Source organism: Benincasa hispida, chromosome 8, assembly GCF_009727055.1.
Source record: "Benincasa hispida cultivar B227 chromosome 8, ASM972705v1, whole genome shotgun sequence".
Taxonomy (NCBI): domain Eukaryota; kingdom Viridiplantae; phylum Streptophyta; class Magnoliopsida; order Cucurbitales; family Cucurbitaceae; genus Benincasa; species Benincasa hispida.
Genome location: NC_052356.1, coordinates 48,390,476 through 48,415,041, shown reverse-complemented (window position 1 = coordinate 48,415,041; position 24,566 = coordinate 48,390,476). Strand labels below are relative to the sequence as shown.

At 35.1% G+C, this 24,566-nt stretch overlaps 1 protein-coding gene across 1 annotated transcript in view; it reads left to right on the top strand.

The window, feature by feature from the left end:
- The first annotated feature begins 23,952 nt into the window (after positions 1 to 23,952).
- The window catches only part of LOC120083539 (stemmadenine O-acetyltransferase-like), a 3,346-nt gene continuing 2,732 nt past the window's right edge, over positions 23,953 to 24,566 (top strand). The window contains 1 exon segment of the mRNA XM_039039333.1: positions 23,953 to 24,566. This exon segment is cut by the window's right edge and continues 13 nt beyond it. Within this exon segment, the coding sequence (XP_038895261.1) occupies positions 24,166 to 24,566 (401 nt within the window). The 5' untranslated portion in view covers positions 23,953 to 24,165.

The window sequence follows — 24,566 nt, the reverse complement described above, 5'->3', positions numbered from 1 at the left end:
CCTAGTACATTCCTTTAGTTCACATTTTCACCACTAACAACTCAGTTAATCTATCTTTACAATCAAGGCTTAATGCTCTCCAGTGATTGATGTAGTCAATGATCGACTCACCTTTTCGTGTTTAGTGGCAGTGAGCTCTATCATGCTGACAATATGCCTCCTGCTATAAAAGTAGTTAAAGAATTCTCTTTCAAGTTGCTCCTAACTATCAATAGTTTCCAGTTCAAGATCGGTGTACCAGTCGAAGGCATTTCCCTTAGAGCTCGAAGGAATTGTTTAACCATTAAATCTCCTCATGTACCAGCATTCTCACATATTTCAATGAAATGAGCAATGTGTTGTTTTGGGTTGCCCTTCCTATCAAACTGCTGGGGATGGCTGGTATCCACTTGGCATTCTTAGATTGTTGATCCTCTTTGTATATGGCTTAGAATATAAGAGGAAAGACTTAGTAGGTCCACTGTATTGAGCCTTGATGGAGTTAGCAATCATCTCCTACAATTGCTGAACACAAACAAATTGACATCGAATTTTGTGGTTGACCTTCTTGCAGAACAGTCTTCCCCTTGTCATCATTCCTGACGACAATTGTATGACTTGATTTAGTAGCATCATGACTCTTGATGTGATTCTTGAGCGGATGCAATTTCATAATCCTTTTCTTCTCTAATTCTTCAATCTCCAAGGAGTTGCTTTGAACTTCGATCTTCTGGAATTCAAGGAGTTTTTAATCTTCCAAGTCTTCAATCTTTAAAATGTTGTAAACTTGAGATCGATTTGAGCTTCAGTCTTCTGGAATTCAAAGAAGTCTTAACTTCCAAGTATTTAATCTTCAAAAGGTGACAATCTCGAGATCGATCAAAACTTTCAAGTCTTGAGAGCTTTAGAGCCTTAATCTTAATCTCCATAGCTTTAACCAACCCACCCCAAAAGAAAGGGAAATACCTTTATTTATAGAGGATTTACATGGGTTTTAGGTGGGCTTGGGCCAATTTACCTTTGGGCATTTGGGCTTGGGCCCAATTACTTTCTGGGTTTGGGCCAAAATTGGGCTTACGTCCAAGCTCTTTTCTTTAGCACAAATTTTCCACTGTGGGTTTGAATTAGGTTGAATTTTGGACCTGGGCGATTTTAAATACTCGGTCCAATCCAATTCAGGATTTAAACCCAATCAAACCTCCAGTCAGATTTATCGATCGCAATTTAGGTCTCATCACTATTGAAGTTGATAAGCCCGTTATTGTGATCAAATGGCCGAATGGAAGATACGTGGCATTTTGTAATTGGATGAAATTTCTTCTACAACAAAGGCAAATTTTGAAAACTAAAAAAGTAGTTTTTGAAATTTTATTTTTATTTTCGTATTTTGACTAATAATTCAAATGTTTCTTTCAAATACTAAAAAAATGCTTATTTCAGGAAAGTGAAAATTATGGTAAGAAAATTAAAATAGAACAAACCGAAATTTAAAATACATAAAACTAAAAACAAAATTGTCACCTAACAGGACCTCAAGGATTAAATTTATGATTTTGAAATTTCAGTGATTAAGTATGTACTAAGTTCAAATGTATGAACTAAATTTATAATTTAACTTTTTTATAAATAGCAAAACTAAGGAGTTTTACTTTTATTTTAATATTTCAATTTTATCCAATTATACCTTAATTAACATTGAAATTTTAAAGATGTGATTTAGGACATTAGAATGACTTCTTACAAATTTAAAAATAGATTTTTGAATGCTAAAAAAAAATAAAGCAAAAGTTATTCCAAACAGACTGTTAATCATATCTGTTCAGTTTATTCCAGAGTAGTCTCATAATCTTCAAAATTTCTATTTTGATTATGTTTACAAACTTTAATAATAAAAATCTTCCTTCTTCCAATTGTTTAATTTGACTTTCAACTAATTAGCATATAGGGATGAAATGACATCAAATATTATATAGGCATCTACTAGGATTATAACTATTATGTATTATATAGTAGTAAACAGTTATTTTTTGAATAAAGATAAAAAAAAAATATATTCGAAAATTTTAGATCTCCGTTGATAACTATTTGATTTTTTGTTTTTGTTTTTAAAAATTAAGCCTATAAACACTACTTTCACCTACAAGTTTCTTTCTTTGTAATCTAATTTACCAATGATTTAAAAAACAAAATCAAATTTTGAAAACTAAAAAATAGCTTTAAAAAATTTGCTTTCGTTTTTAAGATTTGACTAAGAATTCAACCATTGTACTTACAAAAGATACACATCATTGAAAGAAGTTGGGACGAAATAGACTTAATTTAAAAAAAAAAAAACTAAAAACAAAAAAATGAAATAATTACTCGTATTTGAAGTTTGATGACTAAAATAACATATTTAAAAATATAGAATGAGACCTTTTTTTTATACAATACAAAATGAGATTTGACCAAATTGGATTTACTTTTGGGAAGGTCGAAAACATTTTTTTTGTTGAATCTTAACAGTTTTATGACAGGTTTGAAAGTGATTTTGTAAATATCAAAAGCAAAATCACTTCTATTTCATTCTATATCAATCAGGATTTAAATATTTCAATATTCTTATAACAATTGTCTTTCCAATGCTCTTACCAAATAATTTAGATTAAAGAAAATTGCTTACAATTTAAATCATGTCATTTCTTTTCAAAAAATTAACTTATAATAAAATAAATGTTAAATCTTAACATAAAAATAATTTAAATCATATAATTTTCTATCCTCTTGTCATATAATTATAAGAAATAACAAAATATAATTTTGAAATTAAACAATAAAACTTGGAAAATTAACTTATAAAAATTCATATATTAAATATCAACACATAAATAATTAAAATAATATGTCTAGAGTCACTAACACCCTAGATCAATTTTTTCTCTGTAACGTTTACTTCCTAAAAAAAAATAATAATAAATAAATAATCCGGTCATTATAACTAAGTCACCAAATGGTACTAACTTTCTTATGCTTAAAATTGAAATTTAAAGAGTTGATTTTTCTAAAAGCACGATCACCTTCTATTATTTTAAAAATTATATAACAATCCATTTGGAAGCGCTTTAGTCCTTAGTATTAACCATTTTTTAGAAGAAAATATGGTTTATTATGCTTCAATAGGTCAAAATATCTTTAATATTTTACAGATAACTAAATTAGCCAAGAACAGAAGGAATTCATCCACAATTATGTAATACTCTTAATACTCTAATCTCTTTTCTATAGGATGCATCTTGTGGGAAGGATATTATTGAGAGCTTTCCAAATAAAATATTTGATCTTACTAGAAATATTAAGAACCCAATGACCTTTCCATATTGATTTCATACGATACTGCTGGAATCTTCCAGAGGAATTTCGGAGTTCATAAACATTTTATATCCATTTTTTACTAAGTATATGTATTTTTAATCAAAATGCTATATTAAGCTAATTATTAAAAATCATTTAGACCATGTAGATAATCATTTTGTTTTTTAAGATTAAATCTATACATACTAATTTTATCTTCAAATTTCTTCATTTGTTATCTACTTTTCACCAATAGTTTAAAAACTAAGTGAGCTTTTGAAAACTAAAAAATGTAGCTTTCAATATATTTTTTTTTTATTTGACTAAGAATTCAACTATTGTACTTAACAATAATGTAAATCATTGTAAGAAACATAGATGAAATAAATTTAATTTTGATTAAAAATTAAAAACTAAATTATTACTAAACGGAGTCTTAATAGTTGGTATTAATCATTTAATTAATTATGTTTTAAAACCATTTAATTAATTAATTTAAAAAAATAGTGCGAAAGGAGCAAGCGGCAATGCCACATTAAATAATAAATGGTACGTAAAGTAGCTAGCCGGCTTGAAACGGTGTCGTTTCCAAAGCCTCGTTAGGGGGCGCACCACAAGACCGCGCCATACATTCCTTTTGACTTTTTCATAATTTATATTACATTAGATTGATTAAATTCACAACTGTTTATTAAAAATGATAATTGGGTTTCTTAAAAAAAAAAAAAAAAAAAAAAAAACTATATTACTAAAAATATCGTCATTCAACTTTTAAGGATATATATACAAATAATGTAGAAATTAAATTATAAAACTTTTAAAATATTTATAAAGAAAAATAAATAGTACACTGAGTATTTAAAGAACAAATTTCACTATAGATATTTATAACTTTCCAATATTTTCTTATCATTACATCTCTATTTATGTTTATCTCTTATGATTATGAAAAATAAAATAAAAGAAGGAAAACATTTTCTTTTTGGTGTTCGTCAATTTAAAACCAATTAGAACATATTCATTTTAAATCATTTCCTTTGTAGAGTTTAAATTTGAAAAATATAAACATCTTATTTCCTTTACTTGGTGTTTGTCAATTTAAAACCGATCAAAAGATATATTGCTTTCCTTACCAAAAATGAATTGTTATTATTATATGAGAAGTACTTAAAAGTTAGAGCTATTTTTAAATAAAAGAAATTGAGTCAATTTATTTATAAATATAGTAAAATGTTACTATTTATCAATGATAGGTCACAATAGATTGAAGTATATCACTTAATAATAAAAATTTATTGTGGTCTATCATTGATAGACAATTATATTTTGTTATACTTGAAAATATTTTATTCAGTTTTACTATTTAAGACCATCACTCTAAAAGTAATTGAGTTTGGACTTCTAAAAAAAAAAAAAATAAATAAATAAATAAATAATGTGTGTTTTGGACATAAATGACAAATTTGTCAAATTCAAACATTCTCTCTATATAGTTATCCGATAAAATTAAATCCGATTTGAAAATATACAGTTTTCCTTAATGAATTGTTATTTTTTCTTATTGTAGACTGTTATTGAAAGCTTAAAATGTAATTGAGCTTGAGGCTATTTGTCTATCTTTCTTTCTTTCTTTTTTTAAAGGGCCAGTTTAGACAGATACTAAATTAGGTTATTTTTCCAAAAGGAAGAAATAAATCAAGTTGAAGGTAGGGATGATCATCAGCCGATTGGAGTCGGTTTTCCAACCAGACTGACGTCGAACCGACCAGAATCAGTTTGGAACATGATCAAACCGGTCCAGCCGGCGACTGAGCAGAAACATGACCAGTCGACCGGTAGGTTGGTCGGTCGATTTGGTCTGGTTTTGCATTTTCCTTTTCCTTTTTTTCTTTTAAAGAAATTATATTTATTTATTGAAATGGGATGGAATTATGAAATTATATTTATTTATTAAAATTCTTAGAAAAATTGTTATTAGGTAAAAGTTATATTTAGTTATAAATCATTATCGTTATAAATAGCAATTTTTTAATACAGATCAAAAATAAACTATTTATTAAGTTCCTTATTAATCATGTTTAGTTTTCCCCCTTATTTTGTGATTGTGATTTAGAATTCAATATACTATTTCACATTTTAATACTTATGAAATAAAAGTATTAAAAATAAGATATTGATATGATTTGATTTAACAACCCTTAATATTTAACAGTTAACATGTCCATTGTTTGGGATTGCTTAAAGAACCCCTAATACATATTACATATATATTTGAAAACAAAACTAATATGAGAGTCGAGAGTATACGTCACAAATAGAAATGTCACATGACACATAGTCACATACAATCAAATTAGAAATTGCAACATAAAGTCAATTGTCAAATACAACCCAATTACAATAAAATCAAATGATAAATGTTTAATCAATAATTAACAAATTTGCAAAATCTGGAAGGTCTTGAATGTCTTTTTCATTGTCCATAACCACTCTGAATCCTATATAATTAAGATTAAGAAGAGAAAGACAACCTCATTAAGTTTTTAAACTAACAAGTTACAACTACAAAATACAAATGAATAAAGTTTAAAGTTAAACAATTGAATAAATACCTTCCTCAAATAATGAAGCTCCTTCCATGTCATGCTGAACTTCAAGATCTATTGGAACAGAATTTAGCCAATTTTGAGTACAAATAAGAGCCTCCACGGTTTTTGGAGCCAATGAATAACGTGATGAATCAACAACACGTCCTCTTGTACTAAAAGTCGACTCAGACGCTACAGTAGATACTGGAATTGCCAAAATATTTCTAGCCATACGACTAAGAACCTCAAACTTCCTCTTCCACCATTGAAGTATGTCAAAATCACTTTCATTCTTAACATTGGCTTCCAACAAATAAATATCAATCTCTGACCTCTGTTCGAAAGGTGTAGTCTCATCGCTTTCAAAATCAATATCAATTGTATCAAAGACAAAGTCTTCACCCACATTTTCAGTAGGATCACAATCAATCATGGTCTCCGAGGCTGAGACAATTGTTGTATTAGTAGTAGTACTCCCACTCCCACTCCCATTTCCACTCTGAGTATGACCAGTACTGTACTCATGAAAGAGACGTCCACAACATTGTTCTACTACATTTCACATGGATTTGGCAACCTTTGACCCGAAAAAAATTTTAAGGCAAAAAAGATACAAACCTTCGCTTTTTTCGAGGATCTAGCACAATAGCAACATACAACAATAGATCATTTTTTTCATTTATATTTGTCCCGATGTACAACAATTCGTAGTGAGAGAAACTCTATACTTCTTGTTAACAAACATGTTTTCATACGCTTTTTCTCATTAACATACAACTTAAGCACATCTCTAACCATAGTAAATGAGACGAAACAACGAATATAGGTTGACTTACACATGTTAATCTATCGAAAATTTTCTTAAATCCTTTACCCTCCACAAACTTGAATGGCAATTCGTCAACAATTACCATTTCAACCAACGCTTCCCGATAACTCTCTAAACTATACGACTCACATACAAGTTGTGACGTATTATCCTCAACATTGTCTTTGTCTTTAGTTTTGAAAGCTAATGTCATTTGGGTTGGATCTCTCTTTTTTTGGTAAGGGTATTTTTTATAATTTTTCAAATGATTCTTCATAGTCCCAGTACCATTACTTTTAGAATGACATGCATAGACAACTCCACAGTACTTACATTGAGCATGAGGGTCTTTAAGATCACCTTTTTGTCTCTCAAAATGATCCCAAACCATGGATTTTTTTTCACAGCCTTCCTTCTTTTTTATGGATTTGGAACATCTGATGTCTCGTTTGCTAAATCAACATCAATGATATTTGTATTGGCATCCGTTTCTGCATCTCATTAATTTTTTGAAGCATCAGTTGCAGTTCCATCAAACTCCATATCCGTTGAATCCATGTAGCTGAACCACACCATGTCAGACGTCAGTATCACACAATTCACAAAAACTTAAAGTATTTCAGCTTTACATAAACTCAAGTCTCAAAGTATTTACAAAAACTCAGATACTCAAAGTATTTATACCGCCTTCACATACTTTGATAACTCAAAATTAATCTTAGCAAGATTGTTAAATTCATGCACACTAAGAATGGCTTGGACAATTGTTTTAAAAAACTAATTTCCATTTTTGTTTTCAAACTAATTTCATTTTTGTGGCCACTGTGTACAATCTACAATACATTACAATCAGTCAATCACTACTCACACATCCATAAATCAAACTAATTTCCATTTTTGTGGTCATTATATACAATCTACAATATATTACAATCAGTCAATCACTACCCACACATCCATAAATCAAACTAATTTCCATTTTTGTAGCCACTGTGTACAATCTACAATATATTGAAACGGCTGGTATGGAAAATATCAACATGAAGATACGGACCTGCAGAAGAAAGAAGAAGAAAGTGGAAGATATCAAGATGAAGATCGGCGACCGCTATAAAAAAGAAGAAATGTCGACTGGAACAAAGAAGAAAGAAGAAGAAGAAGATGTAATAGAAGAAAGATGGCTGGAACGAAGAAGAAAGAAGAAGAACGGCGTTGGCTGGACTAGAAGTCTAGAACGAAGAAGACGTGTCGACTACCGGGTCGAACGAAGAAAATGTTGTCAAAGACCCTACGGCAAAGTCGAACAAAGAAGAATGAAGATGTTTACCCTAATTTTTTAAAATAACATTATATATATATATATATATTTAAAAATAATAATAAATCAGTCAGGTCGGGCCACACCCCGACCGCCGCTAGAATTGGTTCGAAAAATCGAAAACCGACCTTGACCGCTTTGAGTATATTTTCGAATGCCCGATTCCATTTCGGTAGATTTGAATCGGTCGTGTCAGTTTTTCGATCTAACATGCTCACCCCTAGTTGAAGATAAGCAAGTCATGATCCACCAAGCACGCAAAACTCTAATGTGTGGGGAGGCGTATGTAAACCCCAACACACTTGTATTTATTTGTTTTATCTTTTTTTGACTATTTTTTTTTTTAAGAAACATACATAAATTGGAATTCTAATATTCCATTCAAGTTTACTAATGAATAATTTTAAGATCCACAATTATTTTGGTCAAATAATTTTTGAAAACGCATTTATTTGAGTAGTGTGGTCATATTTATGCCTTAATTTATGTATTATGCAAATATTTAGGCTATAGATTAGAAAATTTGTTATAATCATTTTATATAAATTCTGTATATAAATCTCAAATCAATATACAAAATATTTAATCTAATATCACGCCCATGGTACCAAAGTTCTAGTATTTTTTTTTATTGCCTTTTTCAACCCTTGCCATCTCTTTGTCTCTACCGACGGCTGCTGTTGGCGGAGATGGACTAGATTTTTTCTAACCATCTTGTTTGATTCGAGAATTGATGTCGTTGATTCAACTCTAAACCAAAACAAAAGAAAAATTTGTATATATCCGAACTACTCGTATTACTACTAAAGCTTAGCAACAGTGATTAGTGTGGGGTCGAACCACAGAGAAGCATTGAATTAATTTCTTTTAAATTAAAATTGACTTTGAAAAAACAGTAAAAATAGGGTTTTGATTTTTGGTTGAAATTTGAATAAAATGCAAGAAAGATAAATTGCTAGGGATAAATTAAACGATAATTAGTTCATCTAGTTCTCAGATCAAGTAACAATTCAATGTAATTTAAATCATTTCCACCAAAGGATCATGTCTTCAAATTATACATACGTAGCTACCCAATTGATGTGAATTAACTAATCTCTACAAAGGCCGACAATCAATTAATTCGAAAACAATCAAGCGTCCTTGTTCGCACGAGGTTTCAAGAGAAATTTATTTCGTGGAACTTAAACTTTGTATTTGTATTAATTTTTTGGAAAGTGAGTACAATCTCTAATACACAATATTTTGATGCTTTCAAAATAAACTATAAACTTTAAGTTAGTTGATCTTCTTGAACGATCGGCCTTTGGGCTTGTTGATCTTCTTGGGTGATCGGCCTTTGGGCTTGTTAATCTTCTTAGGTGATCGACCTTTGGGCTTATTGATCTTCTTGGATGATCGGCCTTTGGGCTTGATGATCTTCTTGGATGATCGACCTTTAGGCTTGTTGATCTTCTTGGAGGATCGGTCTTTGAACTTGTTGATTTTCTTGGATGATCGGCCCTTGGGCTTGTTGTTCTTCTTGAAGGATTAGTGTTCGCACAAGGCTTCCGGAGAAACTTGTTTCCTGGAGTTGAACTTGAGTTGGTGTTGATATTGAGGTTGATTTGATGTGATGTGGTTCGATCTCTAGTACTTGATCCTCTGATTCTCTCTCGGTTGGGGGGATGCACTTGACTTGAAGAAGGAAAGCACCGACGTTCTTGCAGAAATCTTGGAAGAGTGTTTGTATCTTCAAGGGTCTTCTGTCTTTTAGGAATGCAGCTTCAGGAGTCTTAAGAGTCTTCTACTTGTTGATGAATTCTCTCTAGGCTCTCTGAATATAGAATTACTTGTATCTTCAAAAGGACTTCAGTCTTCAAGCATGGTCAGAATGCTTGTATCTTCAAAGAACTTCAGTCTTCAGGATGCTTGCATCTTCAAAGGACTTCAGTCTTCAGAATGCTTGTATCTTCGAAGGATTTCATTTTTCAGGTGTGGTAAGCTTCAGGAGTCAAGGAGTCTTGTAATTGTAAAGAATTATCTATAAGCTCTCTAGTGTATAGAATTGTTGATCCCCACAAATGAGGAGAACTCCTCTATTTATAAAGTTTTCTGCTGGAATTCATGGGCTTGGGCTTGGTCGATCCATGGGCCTGGGCTTGGTCGATCCATGGGCTTGACTAATTAGATTTAGGCCTTATTTGACATTTTGGTCAAATTAAGCTTATTTACGGGCTAAATTGGACCTTTAGCCCAAATAATAATATCAAATTGGATCGAAGTAATTTTATTCAATCCAACGGTTACGAAGGAAACATGTGGCATCATCGGACTTCACCAATTTATGTCTTCAACTTCAATTTGGGACAAATGTCAACTTCTAATTAGTCTCGAATTCAATTATTTGGAATTTCGTCCTTAATTTAGTAAATGACGTGGCAATTTGCAATCGGTCCAAAATTTCTCATTCAACAGTCGTAATTCATAATTAAGACTGGATAGACCGTGCCCTAACTAACCTACATGCTTCTAGATTCAATTGGGTGCTTAGCGGCCATAAAGAACTAGAAACACATGCATTAAGATTTAGGATTCAACTATGTTGATTTAGTTTCAAGAAAAGTCTTTTTCAATTAATCAATTTATTATTTAAATCTAGATTAAACGTGCGATGTAAAGATTCAAGGTCATCCTATATACCTAAGTATGCTCATCTAATCGATGCTACAAGGGTAAACTCAACACATGGACGATTACAAGGATATGTGCGAGCTTGAATTTAACTAGTGGGGATATGCAATTATGATAGGGGCGTCAATCTAACACATGAAAGTAAATCGAAATCAAGAAAGATTCAAAGAAAACATAATTCTAAATTAAAACACAAAGCTGGAAGAAAACTCATTGAAGTACACAAATTGTTCGATCCAAGAACTAGATAAAGAATTACCTCATTGTTTTATAGACAAACCAACGAGATGCATCCAAATACACGTTCATAATCCGAAATAAATGAAAAACAATCCTAATGATACTGAAAACATAAAGGAAAAGGAAGAAGTTTCGGCCTCTCCTCGGCCTCCATTGAGATTTAATACAATTTTCAGCACACTTTGACCTAAAATCGAAGGAGATTATTTATAGAAAATGGGACAGCGTCGCAATGCTAGAACTAGTGTTGCAACACTAAGGTAACTAATCAGAGCGTCAAGGTGAAGAAGTCCAACGCTACCCTAACGCTCACTTGCGCGCGCACGAGGCTCCTTGTCTGTCAAAGCTCGTAGCGTTGCAATGCTACCCATTCTATCTTACAACACTGGGTGAGCGTCAAGCCAAGCCAATCTACGAGCATTGTGACGCTGAAGCATGGCCCTTTTGGTCTTTTTGACTCTTTTGAAGCATAGATGCTCAAATCATCTCCAAATTGCTTCAAATTTACCTCGATTAGCTCCAAATTGTCGATTCTACCTCTTGATTGCTCAATACCTACAAAATAGGGAAATAAACATGTAGAACCCAATAACGAGTTCAAATTAAGCTAGGAATAATAACTCTTTTTTAGAGCTATCACATCTCGATCTGCCCAGTCTCTTGCTCAGCTTTGCACAATTCAATCAAAGATCTGACCCCATACCTCTGCCTAGATTTGTCGATGTCATGCATAACTCGTCGATCTCAGCTCAAATTAGTCGACCACTGCCCAGCCCGTCGAAGAGACTACATAGATCTGTCAACCTCGAACACAGATATGTTCGATCCACTCCCCATCCGCCTAGATTTTTCGTTGCCCAGCCTCTATTTAACTGCACGCCATCGTGTACCCCTGGAACCACTCTCGGATCCATCGATCAATCTCAATTAGCTTCGTTCATATTCGTTCACGTCGACATTTAGGTCTGCACATGCCTGCATCCGGATTTGCATACCTCGTTCGCCTCAAATAAATTCGAAGTCCTCATCCCAAATTTCATTCGCTCCCCCACTTAGATCTGTTCGCACACGACAACCACGACTAGATTGACAACACACTATTCGTGTTGTACCACTCTTCTCCATTCATTTACTCAGTTCACGTTGATTGCTTGTTGATCCCAGGTCCCCGTGCACACCAATCCAACCCCCATTCAGATTTCATGATTTTGGCTAGCTAGCACAATCCAGATCTGAGTAGTTCAGATCCATGCCTCCACTAGACATCATGCCTTCTACCATCGCTCAACCTAGTTCCATTGTGGACATGAGAGTTTTTTTAAAAAAAAAAAAAAAAATCTATTTGGTTCAATTCAATCATTATGATTCGGTTAAATTGACTTGGTTCAGCTAAACTAAACTAGAGTTCAAACTCCAATGATTCCGCATGAAAGAGGATGAGATCTTCTTGGGGTTCTCAACATCAAATTGGATATTTGGGAATAAAAAAACTCAGTAATTTAAAAAATCATTTTGAATTATTTAATTTATTAAATCTTGAATTTTTATGAACTTATTTTCATTTTCAGTAATACATGGAAAGATGAATCGAGGGAAAACTTATGAATGTAATAGTTACAAGAAAAGACATGGTTCTACCAACTCAAAGACCTGCACTTGCTCGAACTAGAATCTTGCTAATTCTAAGTTCTCATTGTGCTAAATTTCTCTCACTGGGATAGGGTCCAGCATCGGCTCTTCTAGATCTTCAAAGATCGAAATTGAATGATTCCCATGTATGAACGTCCCCTTGTTGGTCCTAAAGGACAGAGGAGACTAGGTTGGCCTAAAGATGGTCAACATTGTCCATAACTCGTCGATCTCTACCCAAATTAGTCAACCATTGCCCAGCCCATTGAAGAGACTATATAGATCCGTTGACCTCGCACACAAATCTATTTGATCCACTCTACATCCACCTAGATTTTTCGTTGCCCACCCTCTACCTAGCCGCACACCGTCGTGTACCCCTCGAATCGCTCTCAGATCCACCGATCAATCTCACCTACCTTCGTTCATATCTGTTCACACCAACATTTAGGTCTGTACACGCCTACATCCAGATTCGCATCCCTCGTTCCCCTCAGATAGATCCAAAGTCCTCGTCCTAGATTTCATTTACTCCCCCACTCAGATCTGTTCGCACACGATAACCACGACTAGATCGACAACACATTGTTCGTGTTGTACCACTCCGCTCAATTCATTTACTCAGTTCGCGCTGATTGCTTGTTGATCCCAGGTTCTCATGCATGCCAACCCAGCCCTCATTCAGATTTCATGATTTCGGCTAACTTGCACAATCCAGATCTGAGTAGGTCAGATCCATGCCTTCGCTCAGACATCATGCCTTCTGTCGTCGCTCAGCCTAGTTCCATTATGGATGTAAGGGTTTTAAAAAATGGATTTGATTTGATTCAATCATTATGATTCTATTAAATGGACTCGGTTCAATTGGACCAATTTGGTTGATTCAGCTCAATTAGATTAATTTGGTTTGACTTTTGGTTCATGTTTTTTGGTTTCAGCTTCAGTTTTCAGATCTTCAAAGTCTCTGTTTCGTGTTCAAATCAACAGTTTGTGAGTTCTGTCTCCAGCCCAGATCTATGTGAAGGAACCTATGAAGGCCTTGAGCAGAAATGTGGATCATCCCTTTTTTTTTCACAGAATCGGAAAATATAGAAACAAAATTATGCAAAAAAAAAAAAACAAAAACAAAATTTACGATATGCTAATAAAATTAGAGAAAAAAAATTATGGTTTCAGACCTTTGAAGAATCTTTCTTCACGTGAATTCCTTTTTCCGGGTCTATCACGAACGATAATAGCTAAATACGTCATTTTTGTATTGGCTGTGGTGAGTTCAAGGGAGGATTTTGAGTTATGTGAAATTTTTTAGGACTTTATGCTTTAACTTAAAGTTTTGATTCATATTTTGTTGACCATAATTGGTCTAAGAAAATTACTTTTAAATTGAATCTTTTCGAACTTAACAAAACTTTAAGCAAGTTGTTCACTATACTAATTGTTGGAGCAATTTTAAACTTTTTCTTTTATAAGGTTATGAGTATTAATGCAACTTTTAAAATTTTAAATATTTTTTTTAATGAGTACTAATGGTTTGTGTTTAGATACTAAAATAAGGGTATTTAAAAAAAATTAAAGGTATTTTTAAATTTCTTATTTTTAATTTTAAGGTATTTTTTGACACTTTTGAAAAGAGAATATTTTTAATAAAGTTCACTTCTTTAAAACTAATTTTAAATATAATTAATTCTAATAATTAATTCTTTAGATAATTTAATTAATTCAAAAAAAATTTAATATAAAATATAAAATTATTAAAATACCAATCCCGAACATGAATCTCTATTCATTTGTATAATATTTAAATTATATTTAGATATTTTCAATTCTCAATAATAAAACCATTAATTATATCGCATATATTAACTCTTGTTGCTAAATTGAAATTGAACGTTTCAAATTCTGTCCTCATACTGTCCTAAAGTTTAGTCTAATTTGAGCTAGTTGGGGATCTAATGGACCTAAAGATCATGAGCTCCAACAATCTGAGATTAACTAACTAAACTCTTTAACCTAATTTACCAACATTTGTTAACTACTAGGACACTCCACTAAAGCCCACTAGTTGCACTCTCCTCACTGATTTAACCATGATTAGTAAGTCGATCTTTCACCGGTTGTTCATAATTACAGCTGAGTCAAAATTATCATTTTACCCCTGTAATTACATATTGCTCCTTAAGTTCCACTGATCCTCTAATGAACAATTGGTTTATGGTCCAACCAATAAATCAAGTCCCTCTCGGGCTAACGAGAGGGTGGGCCCTCCTATTCAAGACTGAGAGATAACACTTAAGAGAACTGTTGGGGTCGATGCCCTAAATCTCATAGAGTCATGTAGTTTGTAAACACCTGTATGAACAAACGCTTATGATGTAATAATATGAGATATTTTCTTCACTGTTGTCTATGAAATATGAGATATTTTAGTTGCATTTACTACAAACCAATAAACTAAGATACCTGGTTATCGTTGTGACTTAAGCATGTATGTTGAGACATACAAGTGGATCATGCCTTAAGTGATAACCTAAATGGTCTGTAGTGTATGGATAAAGGAGGGAAACCTTATCCTGGTGGCACTACGGATATGACCCTTCGATGCATTATCTCGCGGATCAGATTATACCACTCTATGTGTTTACCGTGCCTGTGACTTCTAGGCTCCTTGGAGTTTGCCACAGCACCACTATTGTCACAATAGAGGGTGATAGTCCTAGACATATTTGGAACCACTTCCAGCTCTGTCAGGAACTTCTTGAGCCAAACGGCCTTCTTAGTAGCTTCATAAGCCGCTACGTACTCGGCCTCCATCGTGGAGTCAGTGATACACCCCTGCTTAGTGCTTTGCCATACTACAGCTCCTCCGTTAAGAGTAAAAACGGACCCTAAAATGGACTTCCAAGAGTCCTTATCAGTCTGAAAGTCAGAATCCATGTATCCAGTAAGGATCAAATTCCTAGATTCATACACGAGCATGTAGTTCCTCATTCTCCGAAGATACTTGAGGATGTTCTTAACTACGGTCCAATGACCCTAGCCTCGGTTAGACTGATACCTACTAACTATTCCCATAGCATAGCAGATGTTTGGCCTAGTACAGAGCTTCACATATATCAAACTGCCAACGGCAGATGCATATGGGACCCATCTCATCTCCTCAACCTCTTGAGGCATCTAAGGACACATGTCCTTAGACAAAGTGACTCCATGCTTGAACGACAGTGCAACATCTTGTCAATGTACGATGCCTGAGACAAAGCTAGCACTTCGTTCTTATGATCCTGAAAGATCTATATACCTAGAACAAACTGAGCCTCTCCAAAATCTTTCATTTGGAATTGGATTGCAAGCCAGTTCTTAACGGCAGTCAAGAGTACTACATCATTCCCAATGAGTAGGATATCGTCTACATACAACACTAAGAAAACTACTGAACCGTTGACAATATTCTTGTAGATACAAGGCTCATCACTGTTTTGGTCAAATTCGTACGATTTGATCGCAGTATCAAACCGAATATTCCAAGATCGAGACGCATGTTTCAGCCTATAGATGGACCGATTCAGTTTTCAAACTTTTTGCTCTTGACCTTGGGCAATGAATCCCTCGGGTTGCACCATATAAATGGTCTCCTCAAGATTGCCATTCAGAAAAGTCGTATTGACGTTCATTTGCCAAATCTCATAATCATAATAAGCAGCAATGGACAGGAGGATGTGAATCAACTTCAACATGGCAATAGGCGAGAAAGTCTCCTCATAGTCGACTCCCTCCACCTGGGTATAACCCTTGGCCACAATTCGAGCCTTGAAGGTTTGCACCTTCCCATCAGGACCCCATTTCCTCTTGTAGATCCATTTACAACCTATAGGTCTTACTTCATTAAGCTGATCTACAAGATCCCATACTGAGTTGAAATACATCGACTCCATCTCGAGATCCATGGCTTCGACCCATTCATCCCGGTCAATATCCTCCATTCCCTTCTGTAAGATGATGGATCCTCAATGTTGCCATCGGCTACCATAGCAGGGATTTCTGTGAAACCCAGATAGCAAACGGGTGGTTTCGCAACCCTCCAACTGCATCAAGGTTCCCTCAACTCTTGAGGTGGAACCACCTACTAGATGAACTATCATCAACAACTCTTGCTGATGAAGCAGGCCCTTCAACAACTCTTGTTGAAATTTCAGTAGTTTTGTTAGAACGATCACATAACACGACTTTACTATGTGGACTTTGCTCCCTAATATGATGCTCCTCCAGGAAAGTAGCCTTCGTGGAAACAAACACCCTATTTTCCGACGGATCATAAAAATAACCCCTTCTTGTTCATTTGGGGTAGCCTATAAAGAGGCACAACCTCGGCCGTGGTTCCAACTTCTTGGGATTAGTCTCAAGCACATGTGTTGGGCAACCTCATATGCGAAAGTGACGTGAACTAGCCTTACTCCCGTTCCACAACTCCAGAGGTGTTCTCGCAACACTCTTGGAAGGAACAGAGTTGAGTATGTATACCACAGTCTCCATTGCAAAATCTCAAAACGAGTCCGGTAAGGAAGCGTAACTCATCATCGAATGAACCATGTCCAACAAGGTTCTATTTCTCCTCTCCGCTACACCATTCTGCTGAGGTGTACCCGGCACTGAGAGTTGGGTAACGATTCCATGTTTTATCAAATAGTCTTGGACCCCGAATCTAAAAACTCTCCACCTCGATCCGATCGAAGTGTTTTAATTTGTCTATCCAATGCATTTTTGCATTTTCAACTTCAGCCTTGAACTCTTTGAACTTTTCAAAGGATTCAGACTTCCGTTGCATCAGATAAACATACCCATACCTAGAGTAATCATCAATAAAACTGATAAAATACTCATAGCCTCCCCTAACTCGCACATTCATAGGACCACAGAGGTTAGATTGTACTAACTCGAGAGGCTCTTTGGCTCAATAACCTTTTCCAGTAAAAGTTCTTTTAGTTATCTTACCCTCAAGGCAAGATTCATACGCTGGTAAAGAATTTTCCTGTAACTCGCTTACAAGGTCATTCTTCACCAACTTTTAAATCCTATTGAGCTTGATGTGCCTTAATCATTCCAAAGTTGTGCATTTTCTTTTAGAAAAATACGTTGACGTTTAGATTGAGTTAGGACAGTTTTAAACATCTCTATGTTATGGAGGAAACTTAAAGCTAACGGTCTTAGCACATACAAGTTATTTTCCAGTTTAGTTGTACAAATTTCTACTCCATCTTTATGAATAAACACTTTATCCACATTAAACGAAAGAGCATATTTATATTATAGCAAGCACTTTACAGAAATTAAGTTCCTTTTTAACTCAAGAACTACAAAAACATCTTTTAAAACAAGAAATCTATTTTGCAAAGACAACTGGATTCCTCCCACTGCCACAACTGAGACGATGTGCCCGATGCCTACTCGCATCGTCATCTCACCAGCCTCTAGCTGCCGCCAAGATCTAATCCCCTGAAAAGAAGAACAAACATGATTAGTGGCACTTGAATCAATTATCCAGGCAGAATCATCATTCTCCACTAAACAAGTTTCTAGGACAAGTAAATCACATTTACTTTTGTTCCTTCAGATAACAAGGACAATTCCTCTTACAATGTCCGCTCTAGTTGTAGTTGAAACATTTTCCCTTGTCAGCCGGCGGACGCCTATTCCTCTGGGCGACAGGTGGTTGGTTAGCATGCGTCTTCCCTTTTCCTTTACCACCCTTCTCTTCTTCCCCTTTCCAGAGTTAGAAGTAGAAGGTGCAGACTTCGTCTCTAAGGTTAAACCTCGATGGATCGTCTGTGAAGATGAAGCAACATTTGCCTCACTCCTTTTCCTCTCTTTACTTTTCAGTAAATATTGGTATGTCTGCAACTCATTGAGGAGAGTAGTAAGGGTATATTCCACTTTGTTAAGAATCGCATTGCTAACAAAATAGAGAAAGCTCTCTGGCAATGAATGCAAGATTATACTAACCTGATTGCCCTTATCGATTCTAGACCCATTCGTCTCTGCCACATTGAAATGGACCATCATATTAAGCACGTGTTCACGAACAGAGGTGTCTTCCTCCATTTTGGAGTTGAAGATGTATTTCAGAGCCTCGTGCTTTGGAGCTGTCCAGATGATTGTCCGAACATCCCCCGCAAGGACTCCATGATCTCACGCGTTTGAGACCATGGGCTCATGCTTCTGGCCAACACGTCACATAAGACTGGCTAAGATATAGGTCGGGCCTTCTCGTTTGCTCGTGTCCACTCGCTCGTACGCCTCCCAAACATTTTGAGCGCATTTTGAAGCTTGGAATAGAGGACAGACCTCTGTAAGGGCAAGACATGAAATCCTCCGATGATGAGTATATCGAGATCATTATGTTTCCAACTCAAAATAGTTGTCACTAGTTAGTTTTTTACGGCGCTTAGCAATGCAATAATAACTATACCATTTTTTCCAAACTGTTGCTTGAAAAAACGAACAAACTTTATAAGATATTGTTAAACCACATTTTAACCAATTAGTTTTAGCAAAACAGTTCCAAAGTACCCTAAGTGATTAAGACTTCGTATTTTGCAATGATTGCCCCAGCGAGGCAAGAACAACACGTCATCGGTGGGGATCAGATGCTCTTCACTGGATGAGACATTTCTCAACCATTAGGTAGAACCACTCTTGGAATTGGAACCTAACAGCCACCATTTGTTCGGTCCAGAATGTTAATCCTTAACAATTCGCCGTAGATGTAAACCATCGTTTTCGGCCGCAGGTCCACCCTAATGTGCCCACCATTAGGGAAAAACAGATTAGGACAAGAGACTAAGTAACCTTATCCTAATATAGGAGATCAAATTAAAGAAAACACGCAAAACTGTCATCCTATAAGGGACACTCCCAGGGTGCCTCGATGCGATGCGCAGGAAACTTTATCCAACCTAACGAGAGAGACCGTGGGATATGCTGTCGCACTTCCCGCTCCCACTTACTATGAACATTCTCTCCATCCACCTTGATATTGACCTACCCAAACACCATCCTTTAGGGGGACACTCCTAGGGTGCCACGAGGCCGAAGATAGATCTCATGGTGTGGACAATAAAGGGAGAAACGCGGTTTAAATGAAGCATCTAATGCCCCAAGTACCTCCCACTAAATTTTCTACCTAGGGGTTCATTAACCTAGACAATTCAGCTATTGATTTTAGTCTAAGTCATTTTTAATCCGCTCAAAAAGAACTTTTATCTTTGAAAATGAAACAAGTTCAAGTAGTCACATTAAACTCTTTAATGAACTATCTTAACCTTGCATGCATGCATCAAATCTATCTAATTCACCTTTCAAGGTAGATTCCCAGGTAAGGGTGTTTCATTTCCATCACCTTAAAAACCCCAGCTTAGACAGAACTCACCTTAGACAAAATCCCTTATAGATAGATTTGCTAGACTTTAACCTTTTATTAGTCAATTTAATCCTATTAAACTGATTAAAAGATTAAAGCCTAAGGTTGCTAATCATATTAGAATCGTGATCTTAAGTCCATCTCATCCAAGTTTTAAAACAATTTTAAAACTATGATTTAAACCTAAGTTAGCATGCATATCTTTCTTATCGATTTCAGTTCTAATTTCTTTATAACCTTTATAAAAGAAACAATTAAAAACATACATTGCCACACAATGAGATATTTATAACGCTTATAAATTTAACCTATGTGTTATGCTTCATGCAATGTCTGGTCATTACTATACATAACTTTTATATACGAGTAACAACCAAGCACACATGCTTTTCATACACCCTTATACTATAACATTTATAATATAAAGATGATGCATGTTAATGCTTTAAGCATGCATAAATATAACTCTTATATTATATGATGCATGAGCATGCTCTTACGTAATTTAAATCATGCTTCTCTAAATCATAACACTTATAATAAAGAGATGATGCATGTCCAATGCATAACCTAAGGTGAGATTTTTTTCTTTTATATGTCATATCATATGACATAAATAAAACATACATCCGATGTATATTATCACAGATTAATGGACCGTGATGAACCACCCCAAAACCGGAAAGAAAAACTCTATGTATTACATTTTTCCATCGAGCAAACCGATTCACAGGCGAACCGGGTCTTGAACCGTCGGGCGAAGCTCCCATCGTTTAGTAAACGCTCGTCAGGTAAATGATCGTGTAATGCACAAGACGAAAACACATGGATGCTAAACGATCATTTAGAGGACAACGAAGTTGCGAAGCCCGATCGTCTAGACGATCACTTAACACGCAATAGGCAAACAATTTACTCTGCGATCGTATAGTCAGTAACTAAGCGATGAAGCTTAATGAGCTATAAGATCGTCTAGTGCGCGCGCATAAAACAGCTCTTGAGTATCCAATACTTAACGATTGTCCACCCCATCGTTTACACGACCTGACCAATGTTTGGTCGTCTTCATCCTCGAAGAACAACAACCCTTGCTACGAAGTTTTTTCACGAACGACTCACAGACTCAAACTCTTTGAAATTACAGACTCAATAGCAGTTAATATACCCAAAAAATGTAGGGGCCTTTACAATTAACTTTAAAATGTAAAAGAATTTAAACAATCTGAGGCTTCATCCCAAAAACTCCATTAATCCCACACATCCATAAATGATTTAACGATTAAACAGGGAGTAGATATGCTTCACCCACCGAGAATGTAAATGCAATTCTTTGCATCAATGATTTTGGAATACCATAAACCCGGCTCTGATACCAATTGAAGGAACTCTTATACAAGAGTACCTCTGAGCAGAAACGAATCTTTCCAAAGACATTGTGACAAAATTACCACATTTATATTTAAACAGACAAATATGCATCAAACTACAAATTACCGGCATGCTTAGAACAATAAATTACAAGAGACCAAGAATACATATCAGTTGATGAACTTTTCTTCACAGAAAATCTTGCTCTCTCCAAGGATCGGCTCCTCTCGCTCTTGTTGGTACTTCCAAGCAATCGTTCAGCAACACCACCGGTCATCTACACACGAATAGCCTCCACACGAACAGAAGAAAATGAGGACGACACCACCACTTGGAACCCTCGGTATTCTTAGTGTGAAGATCCAAAGAGTGGACTCTGTTGGGATTTGGTAGAGGAGAGGAGGATAGAAGATCGTATACAACAATCAAGCAAGTGGAAGAAGTGCTAGTCTATTGTATAGACAAAATGCTTGATCGTTTAGGTGAAGTACATGATCGTTAGGAAATAGGCAACAATCGTCTAGTAAATGCCCGGGCGCTATACGATTGTTTAGTAAAACATAAGCGATTGTTTAGAAGATGCGCGCGCATGTACGCAATCATGTAGTAAATTTGAGCTATCGTATAGTTTCTGAGTTTACTAAGCGATAGGCAGCACACTACTCTTGAGCGAATTTCGTGATCCTCTGGCAAAATGAAAACTATTTTCATTTTATTTTTCAGTTACGAAAACTGATTGGAACTTCCCACTAACGCACGGTTACGGAGAAAACGACGGCCAATTATCCCATAATTATCCAATTAATAATAATAAATATAATCATATTATATTCATTAACATATAGTTTAATATCACATATAAATCATAGTGTTTTCTCCTCTACTAGATATAAATCATATTTATATCCATTTTCCTCCAATTAATATATCTCATACATAAAGTCAATCATATCATATATAATTAACCAGTTCAATCATATCATATATAATCAAACTCCCTCTTGTCAATTTGAACATTTCAAACTTACCCAAAAACTGATTCTCAACTTGAATCCATTGAGCTACCAAGGCGACCTTATGAACCTATGGCTCGAAGCTCTAACGGTGCGTGAATAGTTGACTAAACTCTTTAACCACAAGATCCACTATCCGTTAACTATCAGGCATTCCACTAAAGATCGACAACTGAACTCTCCTTACCATAGATATATTTCTGTGTCCATTGGATATAACCAATCAATAGTACAATAACCCTTTATAGATGCTCGTAAGTACAGTTGGGCCAATTTACTGTTTTGCCCCTGTAGTTACATCTAACTCCTTAAGTACCATTGATCCTTCTAATGAACAATACAACATAGTCCTACTATGTGTGGACACTTCTCGGCCCATGAGAAGGTGTGTGGCGCCACATCATTCAAGCCCCAGGATCAACCTTAAGGGAGCAATCTATCTATTTACCCTTGCTTCGGTGTAGGAGTGAATTTCATCTTGTGTAGCTGAGTTTCCAGCTCTCAAATCAGACGAATCCCCAAAGTGGTAGGTTTGAGTCGGCGACCTGGCCACTCGCACCCATGCAAATCAAAGGACCGCCTTTAAAGGTAGAAGTTCCCAACTTACTCAAGATTGAGGTCATGTTACCTATAGTCATCCTAGTGAAGTGAAGTCTCTGTCATGAACGACGTTATATAATGAGACGTTAACACTTCGTGATCAGGTCTTATACAAACTCTTTGTATAGGACGCCCCCGCTCGCACGTCTCCACATGAATGATCAAGATCAGACCATCTTTAGCAAGTCACGCCACTTGTAACTATTCTACAAAGTGGACCGCATTCGTAGCGTTACCAGGATAAGATTTTCCTCCTATATTCATATATTACATACTATTTTGGTTATCACTTAAGACATGATCCACTTGTATGTCATCACATACATGCTTAAGTTACATAATGGCAACCAGGGATTTTAGTTTATTGGTTTGTGGTAAAGCAAATAAAACATGTTCAAAGACAAGTAGTGAAGAAAATATCATATATTATATATCACAAGCGTTCGTATAAAACTATGTCTACAAACTACAGGACACGAGAGTTTAGGGCATCATCCCCAACAGTTATCAACTCCTGTGTACATTTACTTGCTTTCTTGTCATTAGAATTTTGTTGTTACGTGTTTCTCAGTACTTCCCGTTTAACATTTGTATTTCAAGTGTCAAGTTAATCTAATGCTTTTTCACTTACTTTATAGAAATTATTATTCAAAATAATCAATTATAGTCTATTTAAACTACAATTAAAATCTTATTAACGACTAATTATAAGAATTTTCATCCATTTTCATAAAGTTTTCCAAAATTTCTATCGATATAGATATTTCCATCCATATTTTCATAAAATTAAAACCTCGATATTTTTCATCGATGTGAATATTTCAAAAAAGGGAAAAAAAAAAACAAAAGTAAAAATATAAATCTTGAAACCTAAAGACTAGACAAAAAAAAATATATAACTCAAAATTCAATAGTAAAATGGTTTTTAAAATTGAAAGAATAAATTAAAATTAAATTCAAAAGTCAAAAGTCACCTTTATTTATTTCTTTGATATTTTTGGGTTTTCAATTGAAAAATGATGTTAAACCATCAATTCGCGAATGATACAAATACAAAAAAATAAAACCCATAATTTAAAATTCCAAAGACGACCATTTCCAATTTCTTCCTCCACTATATAAATCCTCCCATCCATCTCCATCTCAAATTAGCAAAAATAATAAAAGGGAAAAAAAAAAACCCAAAATTCAAATAACAATCATCAATGGAGATGAACAATTTGAAGGTCGAAATAATCTCAACAGAGATAATAAAGCCTTCTTCTCCAACGCCTTCAGACCACCAACAGCACAAACTTTCACTTCTTGACCAATTTGCCCCTAGCAGCTACACGCCTCTCCTCTTTTTCTACCCAGCCGATCAACTCCACGGCGCCGACGACCACCGTGACCGGTGCCGGAAATTGAAGGAATCTCTTGCTGAAACCTTGAGCCGGTTCTATCTTCTGGCCGGAACTCTGGTGGAGGCTTATTTGGTGGAGTGTAACGATGACGGCGTGGCGTTTACTGAAGCGAGAGTTTCGCGCCGGCTGTCGGAGGTCATGGAAAACCCACACGACGTCGTTTTATTGCACCGGTTGCTGCCGTTTCAACCTGATGCGGTTCT